This window comes from Pelodiscus sinensis, chromosome 23 (assembly GCF_052426305.1).
Source record: "Pelodiscus sinensis isolate ZL-2025 chromosome 23, ASM5242630v1, whole genome shotgun sequence".
Lineage (NCBI taxonomy): Eukaryota > Metazoa > Chordata > Testudines > Trionychidae > Pelodiscus > Pelodiscus sinensis.
This window is the reverse complement of record NC_143074.1, coordinates 26,274,981-26,297,366: the sequence shown is the minus strand read 5'-3', so window position 1 is coordinate 26,297,366 and position 22,386 is coordinate 26,274,981. Positions and strand designations below refer to the sequence as shown.

The 22,386-nt window shown below is 61.1% G+C and overlaps 1 protein-coding gene across 3 annotated transcripts in view; it reads right to left on the bottom strand.

The window, feature by feature from the left end:
• Window positions 1-21,580, bottom strand: part of MVB12B (multivesicular body subunit 12B) — a 95,083-nt gene extending 73,503 nt beyond the window's left edge. Inside the window, exons 1-5 of one of the 3 annotated variants that reach the window (XM_075905737.2) lie at window positions 21,352-21,580; window positions 10,790-10,912; window positions 7,804-7,911; window positions 4,099-4,195; window positions 925-1,054 (exon numbers count right to left, since the gene is read on the bottom strand). In XM_075905737.2, coding sequence (XP_075761852.2) covers window positions 925-1,054; window positions 4,099-4,195; window positions 7,804-7,911; window positions 10,790-10,900 — 446 coding nt within the window. In that variant the 5' untranslated portion in view covers window positions 10,901-10,912; window positions 21,352-21,580. Of the gene's footprint in view, window positions 1-924; window positions 1,055-4,098; window positions 4,196-7,803; window positions 7,912-10,789; window positions 10,913-20,888; window positions 21,200-21,351 lie in introns of those variants that run through there. The other 2 variants (XM_089772959.1, XM_075905739.2) reach the window with 2 other exon arrangements.
• Between the last annotated feature and the right edge of the window lie 806 nt (window positions 21,581-22,386).

Below are 22,386 nucleotides of genomic sequence, written 5' to 3'. Positions count from 1 at the left end.
CACTTTCCCCATAGATCTCACCTTCCCTCAGCGATCTCGGAGCTTTTTCACCATCGTTAACACTTGCAAACTCCCACTGGCTTACGTAACTTGCCCGGGCACTCCGTAAGGTTACCGTCCTACTGCAAGCCAATTTCAAAAACCAGCTCGAAAGGGAGGCTGCAGAACTTAACTTCACTTACGAGTTGAGGTCTAAACCAAGCCCGTGCGTGGATGGCCCGCCACATCCACATCCTAAGGACGTACAACCCGAGCACGGGGTTCTTGAGAGCACTTAGTATCCACTCATTCAGCGTCCTTTGGCATGGACACTCGATTGACCATTTTCTCTTTTTTTCCCCTTTCCCCCCCGCCGGGATCCCTTCTCTTCCCCAGCTACTGATTTGGAACCTAGGCCCCTTCCACTCCCCTCCTCGGAAGAAGCGGATTGTGCCCACGAAAGCTCCTGCTCCCATCTCCATGTTCTGTTCGTCTCTAAGGTGCTGCAGGACTATGGGTTATTTTTTCCGTTACAGGCTAACACGGCTCCCCCCGGAGATTCCTGAAGGAAGCCGCGGTGCCTGGGCTTGGGACTGGGGGTATAACAGTGGAGTCGATTAACCGACAAGCAAAAGCGTATCGGTCAATGCTACAGACTATACCCATGTCCTCCCACCCCCTGCCAGCACACGTGTTAGCAGGCTGGCCAGCAGCCCGGTTCGGTCCCGGCTCGCACTGGGTCCTGGACCTGCCCCTGCACCGGCTCTGCATTTGAAGTGTATTAGGAGCCGGGCGGGCAGGCAGCTGGCTCAGTTCCGACTCGTGCCGGGTCCGGGAGCACAGACCCCTCCCCCGGACAGGGGCTGCCTGGGGACTACAGCCCAGTCGACTAACCGATGAGAATAAACGACATTGGGACGTGCTGCTGGAGGAGGGGCTACTTACCCTATGAACGTGTACTGTGGAGGGGCCTGCTTAGCCCTGCCCAGAATTCGGATATCGCAAATAGCCGCCTCCGTCGAATCCCGGGGGATGAATTTGATGCAGAGCCTCTTCTTTCTGAAAGCCATTTCCTCTGCGGAAGGGAGCCGGGATTAGAGGCTGGTTTTTATGCATGACCAGGGTATAAAAGATATTTATTGCAACTTCAGAGCTTAGGCAGAGACTGGTGGCAGGAACAGGAGCTGGGCTGCAAATTAAGCGTGCCAAGCCGTGTGCTGCTGCAAGGGGACAGCCTAGCGCAAGCCCTTTCGTGTGGCATGCAAGATTTGTGATTCAGCGGGACTTGGCGCCACCCCATCCTCTCCAGAGCAGATTAGACACTGCCTAGCACGCAGAATTACAGCCTCTGCAATAGTCTGCCAGGCAGCCGCTCCCGCGTCCCGGATCTCTGTACGGCGCTCAGCATCGCCCGGCATTCCCCTTACAAACCAGCCTCGCTGCCCAACCCCGGATCCAGGGGCCCCTCCCACGTGGCCAGTCTCGCAGGGCAGCACACTGCATTCTGGGACGTGCCCCCTCGCCAGCCTCCAATTGGGGCGCTCCGCAAAGCGTGGCCGCTAGGGACAGGGAGAGGAGACCGGCCCCCAAGGTGGCACCGGAGAGCAGCCCGCCCGCGGATTCCGGTCTCCTCGCGAGCGTCTCTCCCGAACCCGTCTACACTGGGCTCTGCACCGGAGCAGCTGGCACCCCTCCCCCGCAGATTAGGGATGTAAAAACCACCCAGCAGAGTTAAGGGGTTAAACAATCTGATTAAACGGTTGATCACAGGCTGCGGGGAGCTGCCCCGGCCCCACCACGGCCCAGGCAGTGAGGACTGCTCCGGGCCCATCACCCACACGGCCTGGCTGGCTGGACCACGTGGAGAGGAGAAAGCGCCAACGAACCGGTGACCAGGCTAACTCTAACCCCCGGGGAGATGTGCTGCAGCACTTGTGCCATTAGCGTCCGGGGAGTGAGGCTGGATTTACAGGGCAGGAATAACCAGGAAGTCACAGTCGCCTCGGAAACCACGAGGGGTGCTCGGGCCGGATGGTCTCCTGCTGCAGACGCTTCCTGGAGACACTTTACGCAGGCGCTCACCACCCTGCGGACTCCGGCAGCCAGAGAGCTCGCTCACGGGCTTGCGCAGGCCACGGCAGCAGGCGCTGGGCACCCCTAGGAGCCCAACAGCAGCGAATCCTCCGCTGGGCCCGACCCCCAGGGAGGCAGCGGCTCGCGGCTGGGGACAGCCAAGCGTTTCGTGCGCACTGAGCTCCCGGTGCCGCACGTGCAGGGGCCCAGACGTGCACGGTGCCGTCCCTCTGTCCACAGGCGCAGTGCAGGGTCAGCCCAGGGCCTGCCGGCTGGTCACGGAGCCCAGTGAACGTAGCCCAGGCCACTCAGCCAGGCAGGCCTGGACCTCACAGCCCTTTGGAGAGAGCTGGCAAGGAAGAGCGGAGTCACCCCTGTGTGGCGGGCAAGGCCCGGGCCAGTCTGCAGCCTATGGCTAGGGGACAGCCAGCCTCCCGCCCCACGAGCCACAAGCCACTGCCCGCCTAGCGCTGGCCCTCGTAGCGGGGTCAGGAGACCCACCGGCGCTCTGGCAAGGGACTCTGCTTTTAAAAACCTGGCAGAGCCTCTCTGGGGGAGGGCTCCCCATTCCTAAGAATGGCCAGACGGGGTCAGTGTCCTGGCTGCCCACAATGGCCAATAGCAGGTGCCCCAGAGGGAGGGAACACAACAGGGAATCCTCACGTGACCCCTCCTGTCACCCATTTCCAGACAAACACAGGCCAGGGACACCATTCCTACCCATTCCTAATAGCCATGGACAGACCTAACCTCCATGAATGTATCTAGCTGTTTTTTGAACTCTGTTAAAGTCCCAGCCTTCACCACATCCTCTGGCAAGGAGTTCCACAGGTTGGAAACACTGTAAGCAATGGCGAGAGATGCTTCTGTGGACCCCAGCTCTCCACGCAGGGCTCCCAATTTGCTCAGCACTGGGGGGCATCAGGCACCGACAGGAGAGGGGCCTTGTGTAGCCAGGAGATAGGAGCAGTTAATGGAAGTGGGGGAGAGAAGGGCTGCGCGCCCAGGACACATGCCGGATCCCGCAAGGAGCCGCCTGGCGGGACTCGTCGGAGGTCTGACGCGGCACAAAGGGTCCTTTTTCAGCAGGCTACTCAGGAGAGACCCAGCAGCTGAGCCTGCCGAGCAGGTAACCGAGAGAGGCTCTGCCGGGTCTGTAACAGCAGCCCCCTCTTGCCAGAGTGCCCATGGGCCACTGGCCCCGGGGCACTGAGCTGCAGGGGAGCCTGCAGCAGGTGTACTCTGGGCTCAAGCAGGTGGAGATGTGGGCCAGGGAGGCTGGGAGCCCTCTGAGCCCCCAGCCCACCACTGCCGTCCACACCAGCAGTGCCCGAGCCCTGCCTTTCCGCAGGAGGGGAGCAGGCGCCTCCCTGTGGGCCCCCCCCACACCACAGCTCTGCTGCCCTCACAGCCGCCCCCGCCAAGGGGGCAGTAAGGGCCACGCCCGGGGGCAGCGAGGGCAGCTCCGTGGGAGGAACGCAGCACGAGTCTGCGCGGCCTGGGCCCGGGCTCCCTTCCTCCCTAGCCCCGTGTGACGTAGTGGGGGTACCTTGCTGGTTGTGAGGCTGGGGCTGTGAGTGACCCCCACTGGCTGCAGCACGGCCCAGCAGGGCAGGGGATGAGTCATTACGCAAGGGGGCTCCGAACCTGTCTGACCAGTTATCTCCCAGGGAGCGGAACAATGGGAAGAAGGGGAGTGGAGCCCTGGCTGGGGGCAGGGCTGGAAGTGAGTGAGTTAGTGTCTGTCTGGGATCATGGAGGAGACAGCCAAAGGAAGGGGCTGGGATTTAGGGGCCCAGTCTCCCCTATCCCAAGGGGGGCTGAGGCATCCTAGGCCTGCCCTGTAACCAGATTCCATCTGTGCTGTATCCTGGAGGAGCAATAAACTCCCTCTGTTCTACTGGCTGGGGGAGTCTGTCCGTGCCATTACAGGGGTGCAGGAGGCAGGGAAACCCCAACGCGCCGTCACACCCCGCCCCACCCAGTGACCGCCTGCCCCTCCCAGCCGCGGCGCGTGGGGCGGGCGTCACTGCAGACCGCACTCACGTGTGTCGACTGTCTCCTGGATGGGGATGAAGCCCACGGGCAGCGTGTCCTTGATGTCAATCAGCTTCATGTCGACCAGGACGTTGCCCAGATGGCTCTTGGGAGAGAGGAGAAACGCAGGAGACGGTGACACTGTAACAGGCTCCTGCCTTCCCTGGGCTCACGTTTCCTGGGAGGCAGGGGGCTTTCGGAGAGGCGGATACCAGGCCCCGGCTACCAGCTCCTGACAGGCGGCGGGTCTGTCCACGAGTCCCCGGCATCTCGGGACCAGCCGTCAGCCCCCAGGGACCGGGCCGAGTCCTGCTGCCGCCTACACACAGGTCACAGCGCCGCTCGGGCGGCCCGTTCACCGGGCTCCAGTGACGGAGGCGAGGCTGGGCCAGTCCTGAGTGGCGCCACAAGTCCACGTACCCCAGCCCGGCCCCTGGCTCAGCCCTGCCACCGCGCAGGCTGGGCTTGCTCCCCACCCCTGGCCTCCCCTTCTGTGCCCCAGTCTCTGCCTGTTCCCGAAGTCTAGCCCGGCCCCTGAGTGCCGACTGTCCAGCACCTGCCCCGCGCCCAGGGAGTTCACCAGCATCTTCGTGCCACACCCGCCGCGGTAATGCCCTGGGGGAGAGACTCCCCAATTCTCTTGCAAAAGCCCTCGTCCCAACCTCGCAAGCGAAAGGAAAATCGCCACCCTCCTGCGAGCACTTGGCCTACACCTGGAGCCGGGCGGCATCTGCTTTATACCCGCCGTCGTGGACGCTGGTATCCATGGCTCCTCTTTGTGGATACCGATGCGGATGCAGGTACCCGCGCCGGGCTCCACCTGCAAGCCCCGTGCACGGTCCAGCTGCGAAAGCCACAGGGTGTTTATAGAATAGCAGTGGTGGGAACTGCTATGGAGAGACGTCTCATGCAGACACAGCCAAAGTTATTACATGCCTCTGCTAATTAATATTGAATACGCACGGTGCCAGCTCCAAAGCCGACAAGCTAGCTCCTAAAGATCACGCCATGTGGAATGATAAATGTCATTTGGAATCCATATGAATTCTGAACTGGCGCCTTGTTCTATTAATCAAGGATTGAAGAGCTAAAAAACAATTTACCCTGACAGCCTCCACAATTGTTTGGAGACTTCATTTCCTTTGCAGTTCTCATTAAAGCCAATATTCCACCGATATTCTGGATTCACACGTGAAGGAAAACAAAGACTCTTCCGCGGCCACATGGCTTTTAGGAACCACAATGCAAAACGCAATTAAAATGTCATGCTAAGCCAGGAGAGCCCGTCAGTGCATTTTATCATTACTTCCTGCAACTGCCAGGCCCAGTTTTTATCTGGGCAAGGAAAATATTTCAGGCAAACCACGGCTTTGAGTGGTGCTCACGGGGTGCACTGAATTGGCAGGCTTTGAAACGTGAGCAGGTTGATTAGGGGCTTGTCATCCTCAGAACAGGTTTTGGTGACTTTACTAGCGGTGCAGTGCAACCTAAACGGTCACCGTAGCGATGCTGAACACCAAGAAGCTGATTTTCTAAAATCTGGACACATCCATTAACATGCTGCCCAGGCAGGGTGCCTGGGAGACAAACGGTCTGGGCTAATGCGTCTTTCATGTTTTATTATCCCCCGCCTGTCTGCCTGACACTAGCAGTCAATGTCAGGGAAACAGATGACTCCTCTGCCCCCGCGACGCCAGACACACCACGGCGAAGCTCGTCAGCTCTCAGAGTGGCCAGAGTCAGCGTGGATGCGATGGAGCGAGCCCAAGAGTGCAGCACACCGTTCGCTCCAGTGGAAGGGGTGAAGAGCCGCCTGCCCCCAACACTTAAACCCCAACAGGTGGAAACTGTCAGCGGCTGGGGAAGGGGAGTTTCTCTCAAAGGTTTCCTCACCCAGCTGAGAATGACACTCCCAAGGGGAGACAACACGAGCGAGTCCTGCGATGGGGAACGGGCTCAGTCCTGTCAACGGGCCAGTGACAGGGCGAGGGAGGCAACCCCGTGTACCAGCCCCACCCCCGCCGGTCAGAGCCGCAAGCGTGTGAGCGCCAGCGCCTGCCTCTCCCCCCAACAGGAGACAGCCCCACAAGAGCAGCTGCCTCCGCCGCCGTCTCTACCGTGCTGGGGCCGACAACCCTGCAGCCCCGCGCTCAGCTACGCCCCGCATGGCCAGACCAAGGTGCCAGGGCTCAGCGAGCCCTGCCACTCCCCCAGGCCCGCCCGCGCCTGCCGCTCACGCACTCCCTGTCCTGAGCCCACCCGCGCCTGCCGCTCCCCCAGGCCCGCCCGCGCCTGCCGCTCCCCCAGGCCCGCCTGCGCCTGCCGCTCCCCCAAGCCCGCCCGCGCCTGCCACTCACGCACTCCCTGTCCTGAGCCCACCCGCGCCTGCCGCTCCCCCAGGCCCGCCCGCGCCTGCCGCTCACGCACTCCCTGTCCTGAGCCCACCCGCGCCTGCCGCTCCCCCAGGCCCGCCCGCGCCTGCCGCTCCCCCAGGCCCGCCCGCGCCTGCCACTCACGCACTCCCTGTCCTGGGCCCACCCGCGCCTGCTGCTCCCCCGGCCTGGCCCCATCCGCTGCTCCCCTGCCCCACCCATGCCCGCTGCTCTCCCCTTGCAGACTCACTTGAACGCTTTCCTCGGCACCGTAGGCACAGGTTCCCAGGGATCGCGTGCCGGGTGCACTGACCCACTGGCCGAGAGTCGGCTCGGCAGCCAGCCGGCTTGTTGCCCAGGCCCGACACCCCAGGCTCAGCGCCACCTCTGGCGTGACAACTCCTGCTGCAGGCACAATCACTGCCCCTCCAGCCAGGCCTGTGCTCCCTGCGCTCTGCTGCTCCCCTTGATCCAATCCCGGGCCCGGCCGGAGGATCCTGGGCCTTTCACGGCAAGAGCCACGATCCGCCGCCGGGTCTTTGTATCAGCACCTCGGAGCGCCAGGTGCAGGCCGGGGCTGCCTCGCGCTCCACTGCCCACAACCCTGACTCCCCGCTCGGGCGCAGCAGCAGCGACCCGCACGAGGAGGGCTCGTCGCACCCGGGAAGCCAAACCAAGTTCTTCTCTCCAGAGGCTTTCGATTGACTCAGCTGACGAAGGGCCAGCCGGGGCCGGCCCAGCCTAACAACTCCCCACCCCAACGACGTGGTCTGGCCACAGCGCCCCGAGTCGGGCTGGTGTAGCTGCCTGCTGTGCCCTGGGGACGCACGACGTCCCTGGCGCCGCGCTGGAAGCCTGTTGGGCACAGGCCCACAGAGCTGCCGGAGTCCCGGGGATGCTCAGGGGGGCAGGGAAGGCTGAGGAAGCGCGTGAGGAAAACAAGGCTGACGTTCTGGTCCAGGAGACATGGGGGCGGGGGGGGAGGGGGGAGAGACATTTTGCTCCTCCAGATTCAATTCTTACTCTCGCTTTCAACGTGTCAGCCGCGTAGGGAAATCCCGGCAGCGCTCGCTCGGGCCGTGGCAGGCACGCCCGACGCACGGCTTGACACACATTCCCCAGGCTCTGCCCCCATTTCTTCGGCTGCAAATCTTTCTGCACGTGGCTTTGCCGAGAGCAAACAGCAGGTGAAGAGAGCGCACACAGCCAAGATCACGGCAGCGCTGCTTGGCGACAAACGCGCCCCGACTGGGAGAAAATCCTGCCTGAATTACCCTGCTCCCCAAAGCCAGAGCACGCCCGCAAAGCCCCAAACCGCCCACCACGCAGCCAAGGGACTTACATTTTCTTTCGAAAACGACCTCGTGAAGCACAGGTACCGTGTGACCTTGGACTTGAACAAGCCGTCCTTCCAGAGGTCGGCATCCAGGCCATCCGCGGTGTGCGCCACCTGCACAGGCGAGAGCGGGAGAGGGGACGTGTGGGCAGGACTCCTTCCTCACCCCCTTCCCACGCGTGCCGGCCCCATTCACTCCCAGCGCTTCCGGTCACTTCGCAAGGGAAAGTGGAGGGACAGAAAAAGCCCCAATTTCTACAAATATTGGTTCCAGGGAGTCCGTCAATTAGAGATTCCAATAAGGACACGGCCACTGTGGGTCCAGCCTTGGTACCGTTCTATCCCCAGCACCAGCCAACGCGGGCAGAGGCCACGTGCCAGGGACGCGGGGAACTGCGCTCGGAAAGGAGCCCCGCCCCCCAGGCGGGCAGGAGGCTGCTGGTAAGGGACCCGGATGCACCCGGCAAGAGGGCTGGGTGGCACCGGCCAATCGCTGGGCAAATGCTTTTCACTAGTTTCGCCCTCGGCCAGAAACGCGCGTTTCCAAAGAACGCGAGTTTAAAAAGTCTCTTTGGCCCGCGGAGCCTGCCCCTTGCGGGCCCGACCGCTCTGAATTCCTGGATGGCCCCGCAATAATTTGCTTCCTCCAACAGCCACCCCGGGCTACAGCTCTGCATCCAGACCGGACGTTCAGTCCCGTCTGCTGTTTGGAAGCCGAGTCGTTCTCCCGAGGCGCCCGGCTCTGCAATCGTAGGGGGCTCAGGACACGCCGGTGGCTGCAGCTTCCTTCCGCCAGCCCCCCGGGAAACAGGGCCCCGGGGGATCAAGCTCTGTTAAAAGGCAGGCGACTGACAGAGCGCGCCCGAGGGAAACCCACAGGACGTCTCTGTCCGGGCAGTAGTCCCCAGTGATGGGGCCGGCCAGAGGCCATTGGCATAAACGTCCCCTGCCCCACGCTGTGTCAGAGCAACGGACGGACACGGGAATCGTTTGCTGCTTGTTCTAGGTCACCCTTCCAGCGTGGCTCTAGACAACGCCTCTATCTTCTGCCGTTCTCATTTCGGAGCAGGAAGAGCACTTGCTGCAGTTAATCTGCATTGACTTTTTCGGCATAACATTTAGCTCGCCTTGGGGCCTTCAGCACCCGGCCCTTAAAAACACCCATGAGCTGAGCAGATCGATCTGGAACACCCGTCCCTGGGGGCAGCAAACAGACCAGCAATCGTCAGCACAGGCCCATTTCAACAGCTTTTACGTGTCCCTCAGCAGCAGACCCAAAGAGGGAAACCGGTTTGCTTCTTCCCTCAGGCGTGGCTGGGAGTGCAGAGTTAATACTGCTGGGAGTCGCGCCACGGAGGAACGTCTGCAACGAGTCCACGGCCTACGCCGATAAAAGGGAATCAAAGGGGCCAGGAAACTCCGTCCGAGCCGCTGGTAGAGAGGGTCAGGGGATAGCGGAGATGGTCTGTCTCCGGACGTTTCCGAGTCGCCCTGCCTGGCCAGGCCTCTCTAAGCCCAGTGACAGAGGACCAGGGGAATCCACCTGGGCTGACACCCCAGGTCCCCATGGGCGGAGCAGGACAGCTGAAGCGAAAGGCAGCTCTCACACGTACACACACCCGCCTGCATCTTCCCTGGATAGCCCCTGTGTTTTCTCTTCCTCCCAACACCGAGCAAAAGCTCTTCCCCTCTGCAGTCTGTCACTGGCCCCGCCCCAGCCACGGGGAGTACTCTGCTGGTCTGGAGAAGGCTGGGAAAGGAGAAAGACAGGGCCCCCAGTGCCTGGCCCCCTGCCCTGCGTGCCCCCGCCATGCCGAGCCATGGGGAGTACCCCAGCAGCATGGTGAAGGGGGGGAAGCCGGGAAATGGGGAAAGACAGGGCCCCCAGTGCCTGGCCCGACGCCTGCAGCAGGGCAGCGACCAGAGGGAGGTGATGGATGGAGACTTTGTGTACAGGAGCATCTCACCTCTGACAGGCTTCCAGGGCTGCAAACCAGCAGCAGACCAAGACCCAGAGTAGCATCCACTTGGGGGATGCCAGGGGGTCACTGGACAGTGCACCCTGGCGGGATTACGGGTAACCGGCCCGGCTGGAGCCGCTGCCTGCCCTCGGTCTCCTCGCAGCTCTCTCAGGCCAGCTTCACTTCCTGCGAGGGGCGGCCGGCGCCTGGGACAGACCCTGCGACTCAGCTGTCGGACCCGGGTGCCAGTCACACGGGACAGGAGGGGGCCCCTCACAGGGCTGCCTGAGAACAACAGGCCTGCTCTGCTGGTGTCTCCGCCAGCCCGGTGCGCCGAAGGAACCAGAGAATCTCAGAGCACCAGGCCTGGGAGGGGCCTCGAGGCCAGTCCCCCGCCCCCACGGGGGGACGGGGGGGACGGGCTGCCTGGGCAGGGTACCTACGTTTGCCACGTACAGCCAGACACAGAACACGTCCCTGGGCTGGGGCGCTCATCCTTGGGAAAATTCTTGTGTTTCCAAAGCAACGTGACCAGTCGACCCAAGGGCTCGACAGCCGCGTAGCTCCCACATCTGCCTGTCTCTGGCCTCCTTCCTCTGCATCCGAGCAACTCTGTCAGCTGCCCAGCTCCCTGCCAATGGCCCGTCTGCAGCCAGCCTGCTGCCGGACCGGCTCTCCCGGCAGCCGAATTCGCTTTCCAGCCGGCAGCTGAGGTGTGGCGTGGACCAGCCGATTCAGGAGTCACTGACCAGTGCGGGGCGCTGCCGGGGTTACCGCATTTGCCTGCCACGTTAAGTGCTCTGGGTCAGGCGCTGTGCAGGGGAAGAGCCGCACTCACGCGCCTCCACCCGGAAGGTGCGGCTCCGGCATTCCACAGCGCCACCGGGAGGGGGGCGGCCGGTACAAAGCCCAGAGCGTGTTCTCCGAGGTGGGCGCACAAGCCACCAGCCCGGTCTCCAGGGGAGACGCTGCTCTCTGCGAAGCCAAGGACAAGTGAACGAGACTGACGAGGCAGGAACAGCGCTACTCACCACGTCGTAGCCAGTGGGCGCCCGGTTCCGCGACGCCACCACCCCGACTCCCGTGATGGGATCCATCGACACGTCAGGCAAGGCCTCCGAAAGGTCGCGCACCTCAGGCATCGTGGGCTGCGCCTGGAACCGGGAAGCAGAGTTAGAGGAGAGCTGCCCTGCTAGACAGAAAGCCCAGCCCGTCCGCAGGCCCGGCATGTCCGCTGGACATCACCCAGCCAGCCACGGCCACAGCCACGGTCACACGCGCCTTCTGCTCAAGAGCAGCCGCGCTTCCCAGCCTGTCTAAAGAGGCGTTTGCTTGTGATTAGACCTTCCATTTGCACCCTCTCTGGTGCCAGGGGTTCGGCCCAACCGCCTCGTCCGAGACGACCTGGCTTGTTCCCAGAGCATTTAGCCTGGGTGGAGCCCATCGCGAGCCACCGCCCAACTGTAGCCAGACAGGAACCCCCCTGTAACATCCATTTTTGCTTGCCTGGAGCATGCAGGGCACACAGAGCAGAAGGCCCAGGCTGTGTGACCGTGAATGGCTGTAAACAGAGATACGCCAATTGCTGACCAAGAGGCTGCCGAGGAGTGCCCTTGACTTAACCCATATTGATAGGAACACGCAGCCGTCCGTGGGGGGAGGAATCTCTCGCCCAGTAAAAAAATGTCCAGTGCTCACAATTTAGTTCTCTCTCTTGCAAGTGTAAATTAACTTGAAACTTGCTTGTAAGAACTGGCGCCACAAAACGGACCAGTACAATTCGGCCTCTTAGATAAGAAAGAGGATACGGGCCCCCAGGGGTATAAAGATGGGTCCAGCAGCACATTTACTCTGAGTGTCAATCTACCATCTATCTGCTGGTCGGGTTAGGTGTTTGATCTCCCGAGGTTCCAGAGAGGATGCCCACCTCGTATTCGTCTTTCCTAGGAATTGAGAGACCGGCCCTGGCCTGACACGCTGGAGTCGAGAGGCACAGAAAGGGGTAAAAATTGTACCTGGATGTGGTCCTTTGTCTTAAGTATACACATAGACTTAGAGCTCTTTAAAGATTAAGCTGTCACTTGGTACCATTATTTCTATTTTCTATCTTTATTTTCTTTGTAACTATTTTTAAAATCTGTATTTGCTAACAGTTAAGAAATAGAGCAATAGCCATTGTAACCGTATGCTTTTATAAGTCTTTTTAATAAACCTGTAACTGTTTACGTTTTTAACCTGACTCCTTCAGTTGCTGTAACAGAACCAAGCACAATTTAAAAGAACTTCAGCCGGTCATAAGGGACAGGTATAGGAAGAGCTTGGGCGTTTGGATTTGTGACACTCCCAGGTGACAAGTCCGTTGGGGCACCTCTCAGTCTTTCCCTAAGGCTGCCCGTTGCGAAGGAATCTTGCATTCTAGCAGCTAAAATCTGAGGTGTAATAAGCTCTTCCTATAAAGGGGCGTCTGTTGGCCTGCCGGCCACCCTCTGCGACAGGACCCTGGTCCTAGCAGTAAAGACACGGACGTTAAACCTTTTCTCGAAAACACACACACACACTGCCCTGACCATCAGCTGACACCAACAAAAAGCACAATGGGCCCCTGGGACCCGGGGCGAGGAGGAGGACTGGGGGGGGGGAAGGAGGGAGCTCCTTGGAATGACGCTGTTCCCTGCTTCCCCCCCAGATCAGTAGCAGGCTAGCGGGTTCCACAGTGAGCCCGCCTCCCTTCGGGGCTTAGCTGGAGCAGGTCCAAGACGTGTCTACATGGCTCCTGGTTCACACGGCCCTGGTGCCAGCCAGCAGCCAGGACTGCGGTGGGGAGTCCCGCCCCACACGGAGGTGCAATGGGGCCCAGCTCGGAGGGACCCGCACACACAGGGCCTGGGCACAGCTCGGTTTGGAGGGAACGGGCAGGCCCGAGGAGGGGGAAGGGCTCCATCCGAATTCCCGCCAGAGGGAGAGGGGCCAGAGCCAAGGAGCCAGCAGAGGCAAGTCCTCCCTTGCTTCCAGGAAGGAGCGCGCCAGGAAGCCAGCCCGACGCCCGGTGCAGAGGCAGCCCTGCGCGGACGAGAGCCGCACTGCTGGGGAGCCAGACAAGCGGTGCACAAAGGTGCCTCATTCCAGGGCCTTTTCCACAGCAGTTAACCCCCCCCACACACACACCCATCATGGCTGGTGACTTGCTGCTTCTGAGGCAGGTCGGGTGCTGCGGGGAGCAGGGTATCGGCTGCGGGAATTTCCATTTGGGACCCTGGCGCGTCCCCCGCTATTTCGCACACGCGCCGCCGTGTCGCCCTCATCTGAGGAGAAGGACGGCAGCCCCGAGGAGAGAGAGGCTGCACCCACGCCCAGCCGGCACCGTCCAGCAGGCAGGTCTCCCACCGCAGCCACCCCAACCCACGCTCCCGCCTGCCCTGCACCATTAACAGTCCCTAACCGAAGGCTGACGTGTGCCGTGCCGCGCAGCAGGACATGAGCGGAAGCGCAGACTAGGTCGTCCGCACACAGCGCAGGGGTTTCCTGATCAGCACGTTCCCAGGCTTAGGGACTTACGGATGCCGATCGATTTCTTTCGCTATGGAAGAAACACGGACGTGAACGTCTCAGGGTGACCCCACGCTGTGGCAAAGAGCAATAACGATTCCCTGACCCCCGACAGGAAAAGCTACACGGCGCTCTCAGCAAAGGGGGGGGTCTATTCCTCTCAGGTTTTCTCATGTCACCAGCTACTGCTGCCTCCAAAGGGGACCACAAAGGCAGGTAGCAAAGAGGCAGCGCTGGCCAGCAACGGGCGAACGCAGCCTTAGCCTCAGTGCTGGCGCCAGCGCTCGGCCTGCTGTAACGCTGCGACGGGTCTTTCCGTCCTCCCACTCGTGGGAAACTCCTCACCATCCCCCTAAGCAGCTACCGCGCCTGGGACTGGCCATCGCTGCAGGCTCTCCGCTTCAGGCACGTCACAGGAACGGAGCCGAAAACACTCCGCCTTAAAAGAACCACCAGCCAACCAGCAAGGCCACGATTTTCAAAGTGGAGGGGGAACCGAAGCCTCCGTTTCAGCGAGCGTGGAGCATCTGCCCTTGGAAAATGGGCAGCCCCCCCCCTTTGGCGCGATTCAAGCGGGGTGCCCAAAAATCTTTACCAGCTTTGGAAAAATCTTGGCTCCCGCTACCTCCCCCTGTAGGCAGCTAGGAAACCAGCGGCACAGCCTTGCGCGTGGTTTGTCTGACGCAGGGAAGCTGAGAAGCGATGTAGTCGATAGAATTTTTATCAACGATGCAATTAGCTGATAAGGGAAGGTGCTTAGAGCGCTCGGTTCCGGCTCGCGCTGGGTCTGGGACCAAACCCGGCTGCATTTCAAAGCGCGTAGTCGACAGCACTAACCAATACGCTTTTGCTAATCTGTTCGCGGACGCCCCTGTGACATCCCTAGTCTGAAGCAGCCTCACATCCTCTCTAGCACGCCACGCAGGGCCCCTTTGCTGCAAACTGCCCCAGTCCCACCCGGCTCCCAAGAGCAGCTGGCGTGTGGCGGGGCGCTGGTACGTACCCCTGGGCTGCCCGGCCACACTGCAGGGGATCCCTTTGCAAACCAGAGAAACGTGGGGGGTGGAAAACGTCCAGGAACCTTTCAGAAACCGTTCGCCACTCTCCTGCCAGCTGCAGAGTTCGGCCACATCGCAGCCCCTCGCCTGCCCCATGCTTCCCAGCAGTTTGCCATTAGACCCCCCTTACGAGTTCCACGCAGCCCGGTCCCAGGGCCCCTCTTGGAGCAGGGGGCCAGAGGGTCTCCCCTTCCCCAGCACGGCTGGCCCCTTTCCACGCCCCGCAGAGCCGGTCAGCACGGCCCACCCGCTCCCACAGCAACGCAGCCCAGGTGCCTGTGGCTATGGAACCACAAGGATTCCAGGGAGCCGCTGGCCCAGATGGTGCTTGTCTCTGCCTGGAGGTTCGGGTTTCCCCCGGAACTGCGGGCGTAGGGGAACAGCTGGCAGCCGGCTGGCCGCCGTGGTCTAGGAGAGCCGCCGAAAACCATGAGTGGCACTTTTCTGGAAGCTGCAAAGCCCCCGAGCTGCGAGCGTCGGAGGAGAAGCGAACTTCCCCTGCAGTCCCAGCGAGACCGGCTCCTTGGAACCGCGGTGTCCGGTGGAGCTGAACTTTCCCGGAGTGTCTCGTGAACACTGTGCGTCTCGCCCTCGCCTGCACCGTCAGCCACGGGCTGAACACACTTGCAGCACCCAGGATCAAACACATCCTCCTGCCCCTTAGCAGCCCCCACGTCGTTCGCTGGGGACGCTGCAGCAGCTGGACTCTTGGGAGAGGGCGATAAAAACAAAGTTCCAGCTTTCGGCACTTCGCGGGTGGGGGGCCCTTCCTTAGGCCCACGTCACGCTCTGGGTGCCGGCCACGTGCCCTGCACGAGGCTCAGCGGCGGGCGCAGGGAAAGCAGGGCAGAGAGAATGAAGGCAAACAGCTGCCGGCCCCCGCCCAAACCTCACAAGCCAAAGACACCAGGCCCTGCGCTGTGCAGCCCAAAGCCCGACAGCCCACACGGGAACCAGGCGCCTGCTTCCGCACGGTCGTTCTGAGAACCTGGCCCACGCGTCCCCGGAGAGAACGGCAGCAGCATCGGGCTCTGCCCCTCCACCACCGCAGAGCACCGGGGCAGGGACCCGTCCACACGCCCGGGGGACGTGCCTGGCGGGAAAGGTGCCCCGGCCTGGTCTGCCCTGGGACGCTGCAGGGCTGGGCCCACGGCTACGGGCCACGCCACGCTGAGCGTCCGAGGGGGGTTTCCTGCAGGGCCCGTCCCCCGGGAAGTCTCCAGCCGGTGGCCTCGCTGCAGCCTTAGAACAAGCGACAGATCCGGGCCGGGGGAGCTCCGGGACGCAGCACTTGGCATTCCACCCCCGCCAACACAGACCTGCCCCGGGGGGGGGGGTGCAGCCAGAGCACAAAGCGGGTTTGCGGGGGCCTGTCTCCCAGCACAGGCGGCAGGAAACAGCCTCGGTCCCCGCTTGGCACCGCGCAGACAAAGCCTTTTTGTGCTGGGAACAGCAGAGGGAAGCAGCTCCAGGACCAGGCCTCGCCCCGTGGCGCTGGAGGCTGCTGGCTGAGTCAGAGACGCTGTCTCGGGGCTGGGGGAAGGACGCGCAGCAAAGGGGAGGCCGGGGCCTGGCTGGGCCCACCCAGAGACTGCGCGCAGGCTCCTACAACAATCCATGGGAAGCATCCCCAGACGGGGTTAGGCCTGACAATATGGGCCCGACCCTGCTCCCCTGGTACCCAGGAGCAGCCCCCCACCTACTGCCTGCTGTGGGCCGGGGGTGGGAGCAGGGGGGCTGACAGCGGCCGGGGTGGGGGGCCTGGTCTGGAGCAGCGTGCTGCTGGGATCCCGCGTTTAACTGGTGACTGGGATTTTACACCCCTAGAGCGGTCGGACGTGCATTCGGCCGCAAGCGGGGCCCGCTGCGCACGGCGCTGCACAGCCGGAGGGACGTGCAGGCTTCCCCCAAGGCGGCAGGGGGTGGGAGAGGAGGAGAGACGCACAATAACCTCACAAACCCGGCTGTTCGCCCGCGCTGGAGGGAGGCTGGCTAGCGCCTCACCCCCATCCTGCTGCAGAGAGCTCGCTGGCGGTGCTGCACGCGGGCCATGCACCGAGACCAACCTGGGACTTCCAGACGGCGCGCCGGCAAAGGGGCAAGATGTCAGCGATTTCACCTGCGGACACCACACATCAGCTGGGCCGGACGCCCGGAACCGCTGGGCTCTGAGCCAACAGACCGCTGGCCGGGCGAACGGAAATGGCCCACCGCCCGTTCCAGAGACAGCTTCGGCCCCAAGAGGGGGCGACCCAAGAGGACGGAGAGGGAGGCGGGGGAGCAGCAGGGTTTGCAGGTCAGAATCTCTCCAAGGGGGACGTGGAGCAAAGACCCAGGGGCAGAAGTCGCCCCAGCTGCAGCAGGATCCCAGGCGGGAGGTGGTACAAACTCACCCTACAGCGGGTAGGGGTTTAGCTCTGGGCCCGTCCTTACGCCCAACCCTGCAGATCACCTGGGCAGAGCAGCACGCAAGCCGGGAGACGCTGCCTCTGTTCCTGGGACCTGCCCACGGTACCGGGGAGTCTCTCTGCCCACAGAGGTAGAGGAGGAAGCAAAGTGCTCTCAGGGTTCAGAAGCAAATTTCTGGAAAAAACCAGGTCCTGGCGGAGGTTGCTCCGGGTGCTTATTATTGAATCAAGTCACATTGGCCAAGTAGGTCAAAGCCGAGTCTGGTTTTTTTCCCAGCTTCCCCCACGCGCCTGCTCTTCCCAGCCTTTGGTAACTGCCCGTATGTCACAGATCAACCAACACGGGGCTCGCCCCTTTGGACTGGTCTGTAGACACATGCCTTCCCCTTCCCCTGCCCGCCCGGTCTCTCCCACTGGAATTTCATCTTCACCTGCACTGGTTTACTCAACAGGAACATTTAGAATCGACCGTGTGTGCAAGGACACAGGGCAAGCATGTCTGCATATGCTAAAGCTGAATCTGTGTTCATTGAAAAAGGGAATATGAAGGGAAACTAGAAAACAAAGTTTTGCAAATTCAAAACCAAGCAACTTGAAGAAGAAAGTGTGCAAGAGGGAAAACGCAGCACTCAAGAGGCACCGGCACAGCTCAAAATGGCATTTTCTCATGGCTTCCTCCTTCAACCACAACTAACTTGTTACCACAACCGAAGCACAACGCTCAGCAAAGATGAAACTGAAAAAGTAAAAGCTCCTACCAACCTCCTGTGCCAAGGGAGAAATAAAGCTACAAGAGATAGAGATGGCTGCAGCCCTAATTGCAATGCTAGTGGGAGATTGTTTGCACATGCTTTCTAAACTTGAGGGTAGCTATTGATAGCAGCCTTATTTGCATAGCAGCTCTCAGCTCAAAGGGGACTACACAGCACCACATTCCAATACACACACAAGCCCTTCCACCACCACTAACACACAGCCACCTCTGGGGTGTAGCGCAGCAGCTGCTTAGTAGCTCACCACCAGTTTTACAACAGGGCAGAACTTTGGGGTGGCGATTGGCTTGAGGGTCACGGGTAGTCACAATTTCAGCTTCAAATGTCATCCCTCAAGCAAGCTGCCATGTTGCATTAGGGCTTATCTACGCTTGAACTACAGGAGGGCTGTACTTTCAGTACAACTGTCACCTGCACAACAGTTGCACAGCTACACCAGCACAGCTACAGTCTGCAGCACGGATGGGAACGTGGGCTGGTCTAATCCGAAACAGGAACAGAAATAACTCTCAATTACAGCTCACACCTGCAGTTATGTCCATGTGCGAGTCCTCATGCAATTTTCTTTGTCAATTGCAGAATGAAGCGGGACACAGTCCAAAGAAAGGGGCCGCACAGGGACGACTTGCCCGGATAAGCGAAGGTGTGAATGCCAACCAAGCTAGTCCCAGCTCAGTCATTTCGGTTCCTGGGCGTGCGGAGACAAGCCCTAAATGATACAGGAACTGGGCGAAAGCCTTAGATTTGGTGCTGCCAACAGCTGTACTCAAAGAGACAAGAACTATGGTCAGCGCCGTGACCCCACAAACCACATCAGCCTAAGCTTTATACATTCGACTCCGCCCAGAGGAAAGGATGGGTAAGGCCCAGTCCTGACGAGAATGATGACAGCTCACTCATAGCACTCCGGTCAAGACAAGCCCAAACTGTTCAGTCGTCCAGTGGCTCTCAACCCTTCCACGCAACCAGAGCCCTTTCTGGGCTCGGCTTTCTCTTCTGCACCCCCAAGCTTCACCTCTCTTAAAAACTCCTTGCGTACAAAACCAGACATTCAAAAACAGACGTGTCACAGCACCTTGGTACTGAAACATCGCTTATTTCCTCGTTCTTAGCATAGAATTACAACTCAGCCAGAATAGAAATATTGTCGTTTCAATACAGAAAGTGGTATAAATAAGTCGTTGTATGAAATGTTACTTGGTACTGACTTTGCTGGTGCTTTTTTTGTAGCCTGTTGTAAACTAGACAAATATTCTAGATGAATGGCTGTAGTCCTTGCAAGACCACTGTGCACCTTGTACACCTGCCCCCGGTAGAGAACCACTGCTTTAGCACATGCCAATTTGGTTCAGTTGAAACCTCGGGCTTGTCTACACTTTCCAGGGGATCAGCATTGCTGTGATCAATCTCCCAGGGGTTGATTTAGTGGGTCTAGTGAAGACCCACTATGTTGACCCCTGATCGCTCTCATCAACTCTGGTTCTCCACTAAAAGAGAATCATGAAGGAAGTCAACAGGAGATCCCATGGTAACTGGACCTAAGGTACGTCAACTTCAGCTACGGTATTTACATAAAATTATAAATAAATCACAAATTCAGGGTTCCCTTTTTCTCCCCGCTCCAGCTCATCTGAAGAATCGGGTTTTGCCCACGGAAGTTCATGATTCTCTATATTTTGGTTAGTCTTGAAGGTGCCACAGGACCACTTGTTGTTTTTAAAGTTAAAGACTAACATGGTTACCCCTTTGAGATGTGCAGAAATTAGGTTGACTTAGGCCCATAGTGTAGACCTGCTCCTACTGGGGAATCTATGCTTCACCGTGACAGCTCTGGCACCTGCTGAAGTGCAATTTGCCTTGCCCTACAAGGGCGTTAAGTCTTGTTTACACTAAGAGGGGTTTGAAGTTATTTTTAGACCAGTGTCGCTCAAGAGGCAAAGCTGCCCCCAAGTGTAGACATGGTTATACTGGGATAACTGTGCTTACACCCGTTCAGGGAATTGACATGAGCTCTCCAGGTGTACTAACAGCTACACTGGGATAACAAGCACGGTCCTCTGAAGAAGCGGGTTGTGCCCACGAAAGCTCACGAGACTCTGTGTGTTTTGTTCGTCTCTAAGGGGCTGCAGGACTATTTGTTGTTGTTTAAGTTTTTCCAAGCACAGCTGTGTTACAAGGAATCACCATGACTAGCCCAGCTTTGCAGGGCTCTCTGAAGGCGGAGGCTGGCTGTTAGGCAGGGTAGCTTACATCAGGCTGGCTGGCCTGGCCTACCACCACGTCAGACGAGCCCAACGCGTGGCACAGGTGCGTGGAGCTGGAGAACCTTCCCGAACACCAGAGCAGAAGGACTGAGTGCGAGCGACGAAAGCCGGAGGGGAATAAATGAAGCTGCAAGGAGCCAGCAACGCCATCGCCTGGCCGAGCTCCAAGGTACGTCACCCCCTCTGCTGGGAGCGACCCCCGAGAGTGGGGGAGACAAACCCGGAAATCACGAAACACACACTGGTGACACTTGAGCCGTGTCAGCCCAGCCGGGCCGGGCCGCTCTGCAGCCTCACCACAACGCCCACTGACCAACTCCCAATGGACGCCGGGGCCACCAGGCCTCTCGCAGAGAGCTGACCGTTCCCGCTGCCACTGGCCCACTAACTGACGTCTGCTGTGGCTGGTGCCACCCCGGGGGGCCCCTCCAGAGCACAGTGCGAACCCCCAGCACAAGGAATCGCGTAGCCGGGACCCCAGCGCGCCCCGTGCAAAGGGAGAAACGCTCCGAGATTGGGGGCGGCCAACGAGCCCTGGGCTTGGTCTCCCTAGGCCCGCGGGCCCCTCCGCAGGCCAGGACCACGCACACGGCACGGCCTGCGGGTTTGCAGAGTGCAGGGCGAGGAGGCTTCTTCCCTACCCTCGGCTGGACAGAGGGTGGCCAGGCCAGGGAAGCTGGGGAAGCAGTGCTGCACTTTGGGGTGCGACAGGCCCAGCCCCCCAGCCCTGCCATTTGCCTGTGACTGGCACACAAAGAGCACAGCCGCTGGGAAGCATTTGCTGTCCACGAACCCCGGCAGGCTCCTGTGGGCGCGTCCCCCCCATTGTTTTCCGGGGGCTGACTGGTGTCAGTGCCGGCCGCGGGGGCTGGGGGCGCGAGAGGACAAAGCCAAGCGCTCCAGCCTGCTCCCCACGGCCTCCCTCGCGCGCACCGAGCCCCGCCGCAGCCCGGGCTGGGGAGCCGGCCCCGGGGAGCCTGCGGAGGACGCGGCCCGGAGACAAAGCCGCGCCGGGCCGACCCCCCGCCCGGTGCCGGTCCGTGCGCAGCAGCGGGCGCGGCCCGGGCCGGCGACACTTAACTGTTGCCCGAGCGGCGGGCGGCGGCGGGTCCCGTCTGCCCCGGCTCAGGCAGAAGCAGCTTCGCATCGCCCGGCCCGGCCCGGGAGCGGCGGCCCAGCAGCGCGGGGCGGGAGGCAGCGGCCGGGCCGGACCCCGCGGCAGCGCCTTCCCCGGCGGGAGCCGCCCGGCAGCAGCTGCGGCCCAGGCTGGGGCGGCAGGAGCCGGCGCGGCGGACTCAGCTCCGGAGCCGGCGCGCTGCAGCGCCCCCCCTGCCTCCCGCCGCCCGCACTGCGCCCGGCCGCGGCCTCGCCCCTGCCCCGCAGCGGGCACGGGGCTGGGCGCCGGGCGCTGCGCCCAGGGCGCACGGCGCGCCCAGGGCTCCCCGCGGCCGGCCCCTGCGCGCCCCGCGGCTTACACACCTCCATGGCCGGCCGGTGTCTCCGCCCCGCCGGTCGGCCAGGGCAAGGGTCACCGCGGGACTTACCCGAGCCAGGGCGGGCTGGCCTGCGCTGCCGCAGGAGCGACGGGAAGGGGCCAGTCCCGGGTGGTTTTAAATGACCTTCCTGTCAACCCAGGGCCAGGCCCGGGAGCCCTCTGCTCCCCAGCCTGCCTCTTCACTGCCCGCAGGAGCAGGCTGGGAGGGAGCTGCACAGCAAATCCAAAGGGCAGCATCTTTTAAGGCCAATGGGCTGCGAGGACGGAAGCCGGTGCCTAGCTGCACCGCTGTGTGCAGGGGGCTGCCCCCGCCCTGGACCCCTGTGCCCAGGAATCTCCTCTCCCCCCGCAGGTGGGCAGGACGCTCCGGACCATCTCGGCAAACTTGGCCTTGGTGAAGTTTAGGAGGAAGCTGCCCCCACTGGGAAGGCACCAGCCAGGTCTCTCTTCCCCTTGCAATGCCAAGAACCTGCTTGTCTGGGCAGATCTCCTTGCATGGCGCCGTGGGCCCATGTAGCCCAATTCTGGTCTCACATGGCTACTCATGAAATAACCCTGGTCTCCCCTCTGGTTTCGTTTGCTCCAAGGCACCCTGCCAGGTGGCCCTTTACACTCTGATCTGCTCTCACCTGGATTGGAGAATCTCTTCAGTTCATCCTTTCACAGCCCTGAACCGCGTCGCCAAGTAACTTCCCTTTCCCCACTGAGGAAGTGGGCGGTGCCCACGAAAGCTCAGGAGTCGCTCTCTGGATCATGGTGCGTCTCTAAGGTGCCCAGGATTGCTCGCTGGTTTTGAAGTTACAGACTAACCCAGCTGCCCCGCTGCGGCTGAGTCTCCGAAGCGTTCTCTGCTGACACTTTTGCGGCGGATTGCACCCATTCCAGTGCTTCCCCATGTACCCCACACGTGGTTCAGGGTTGTGGGGGTTCACAGCTGACCTGCTCCAAATGGGCAGCCGCCTGCTCCTGTGAGCTGAGAGTGAGAAAAACTCTCGGGTGCTGTTCCCACGTCTGCCGTTCCTTAGGCTCGGGGCTAAGTCGGTTCCCTGACGTAGGCCTGGCAGTGGCCCCTGTAATTCATTTG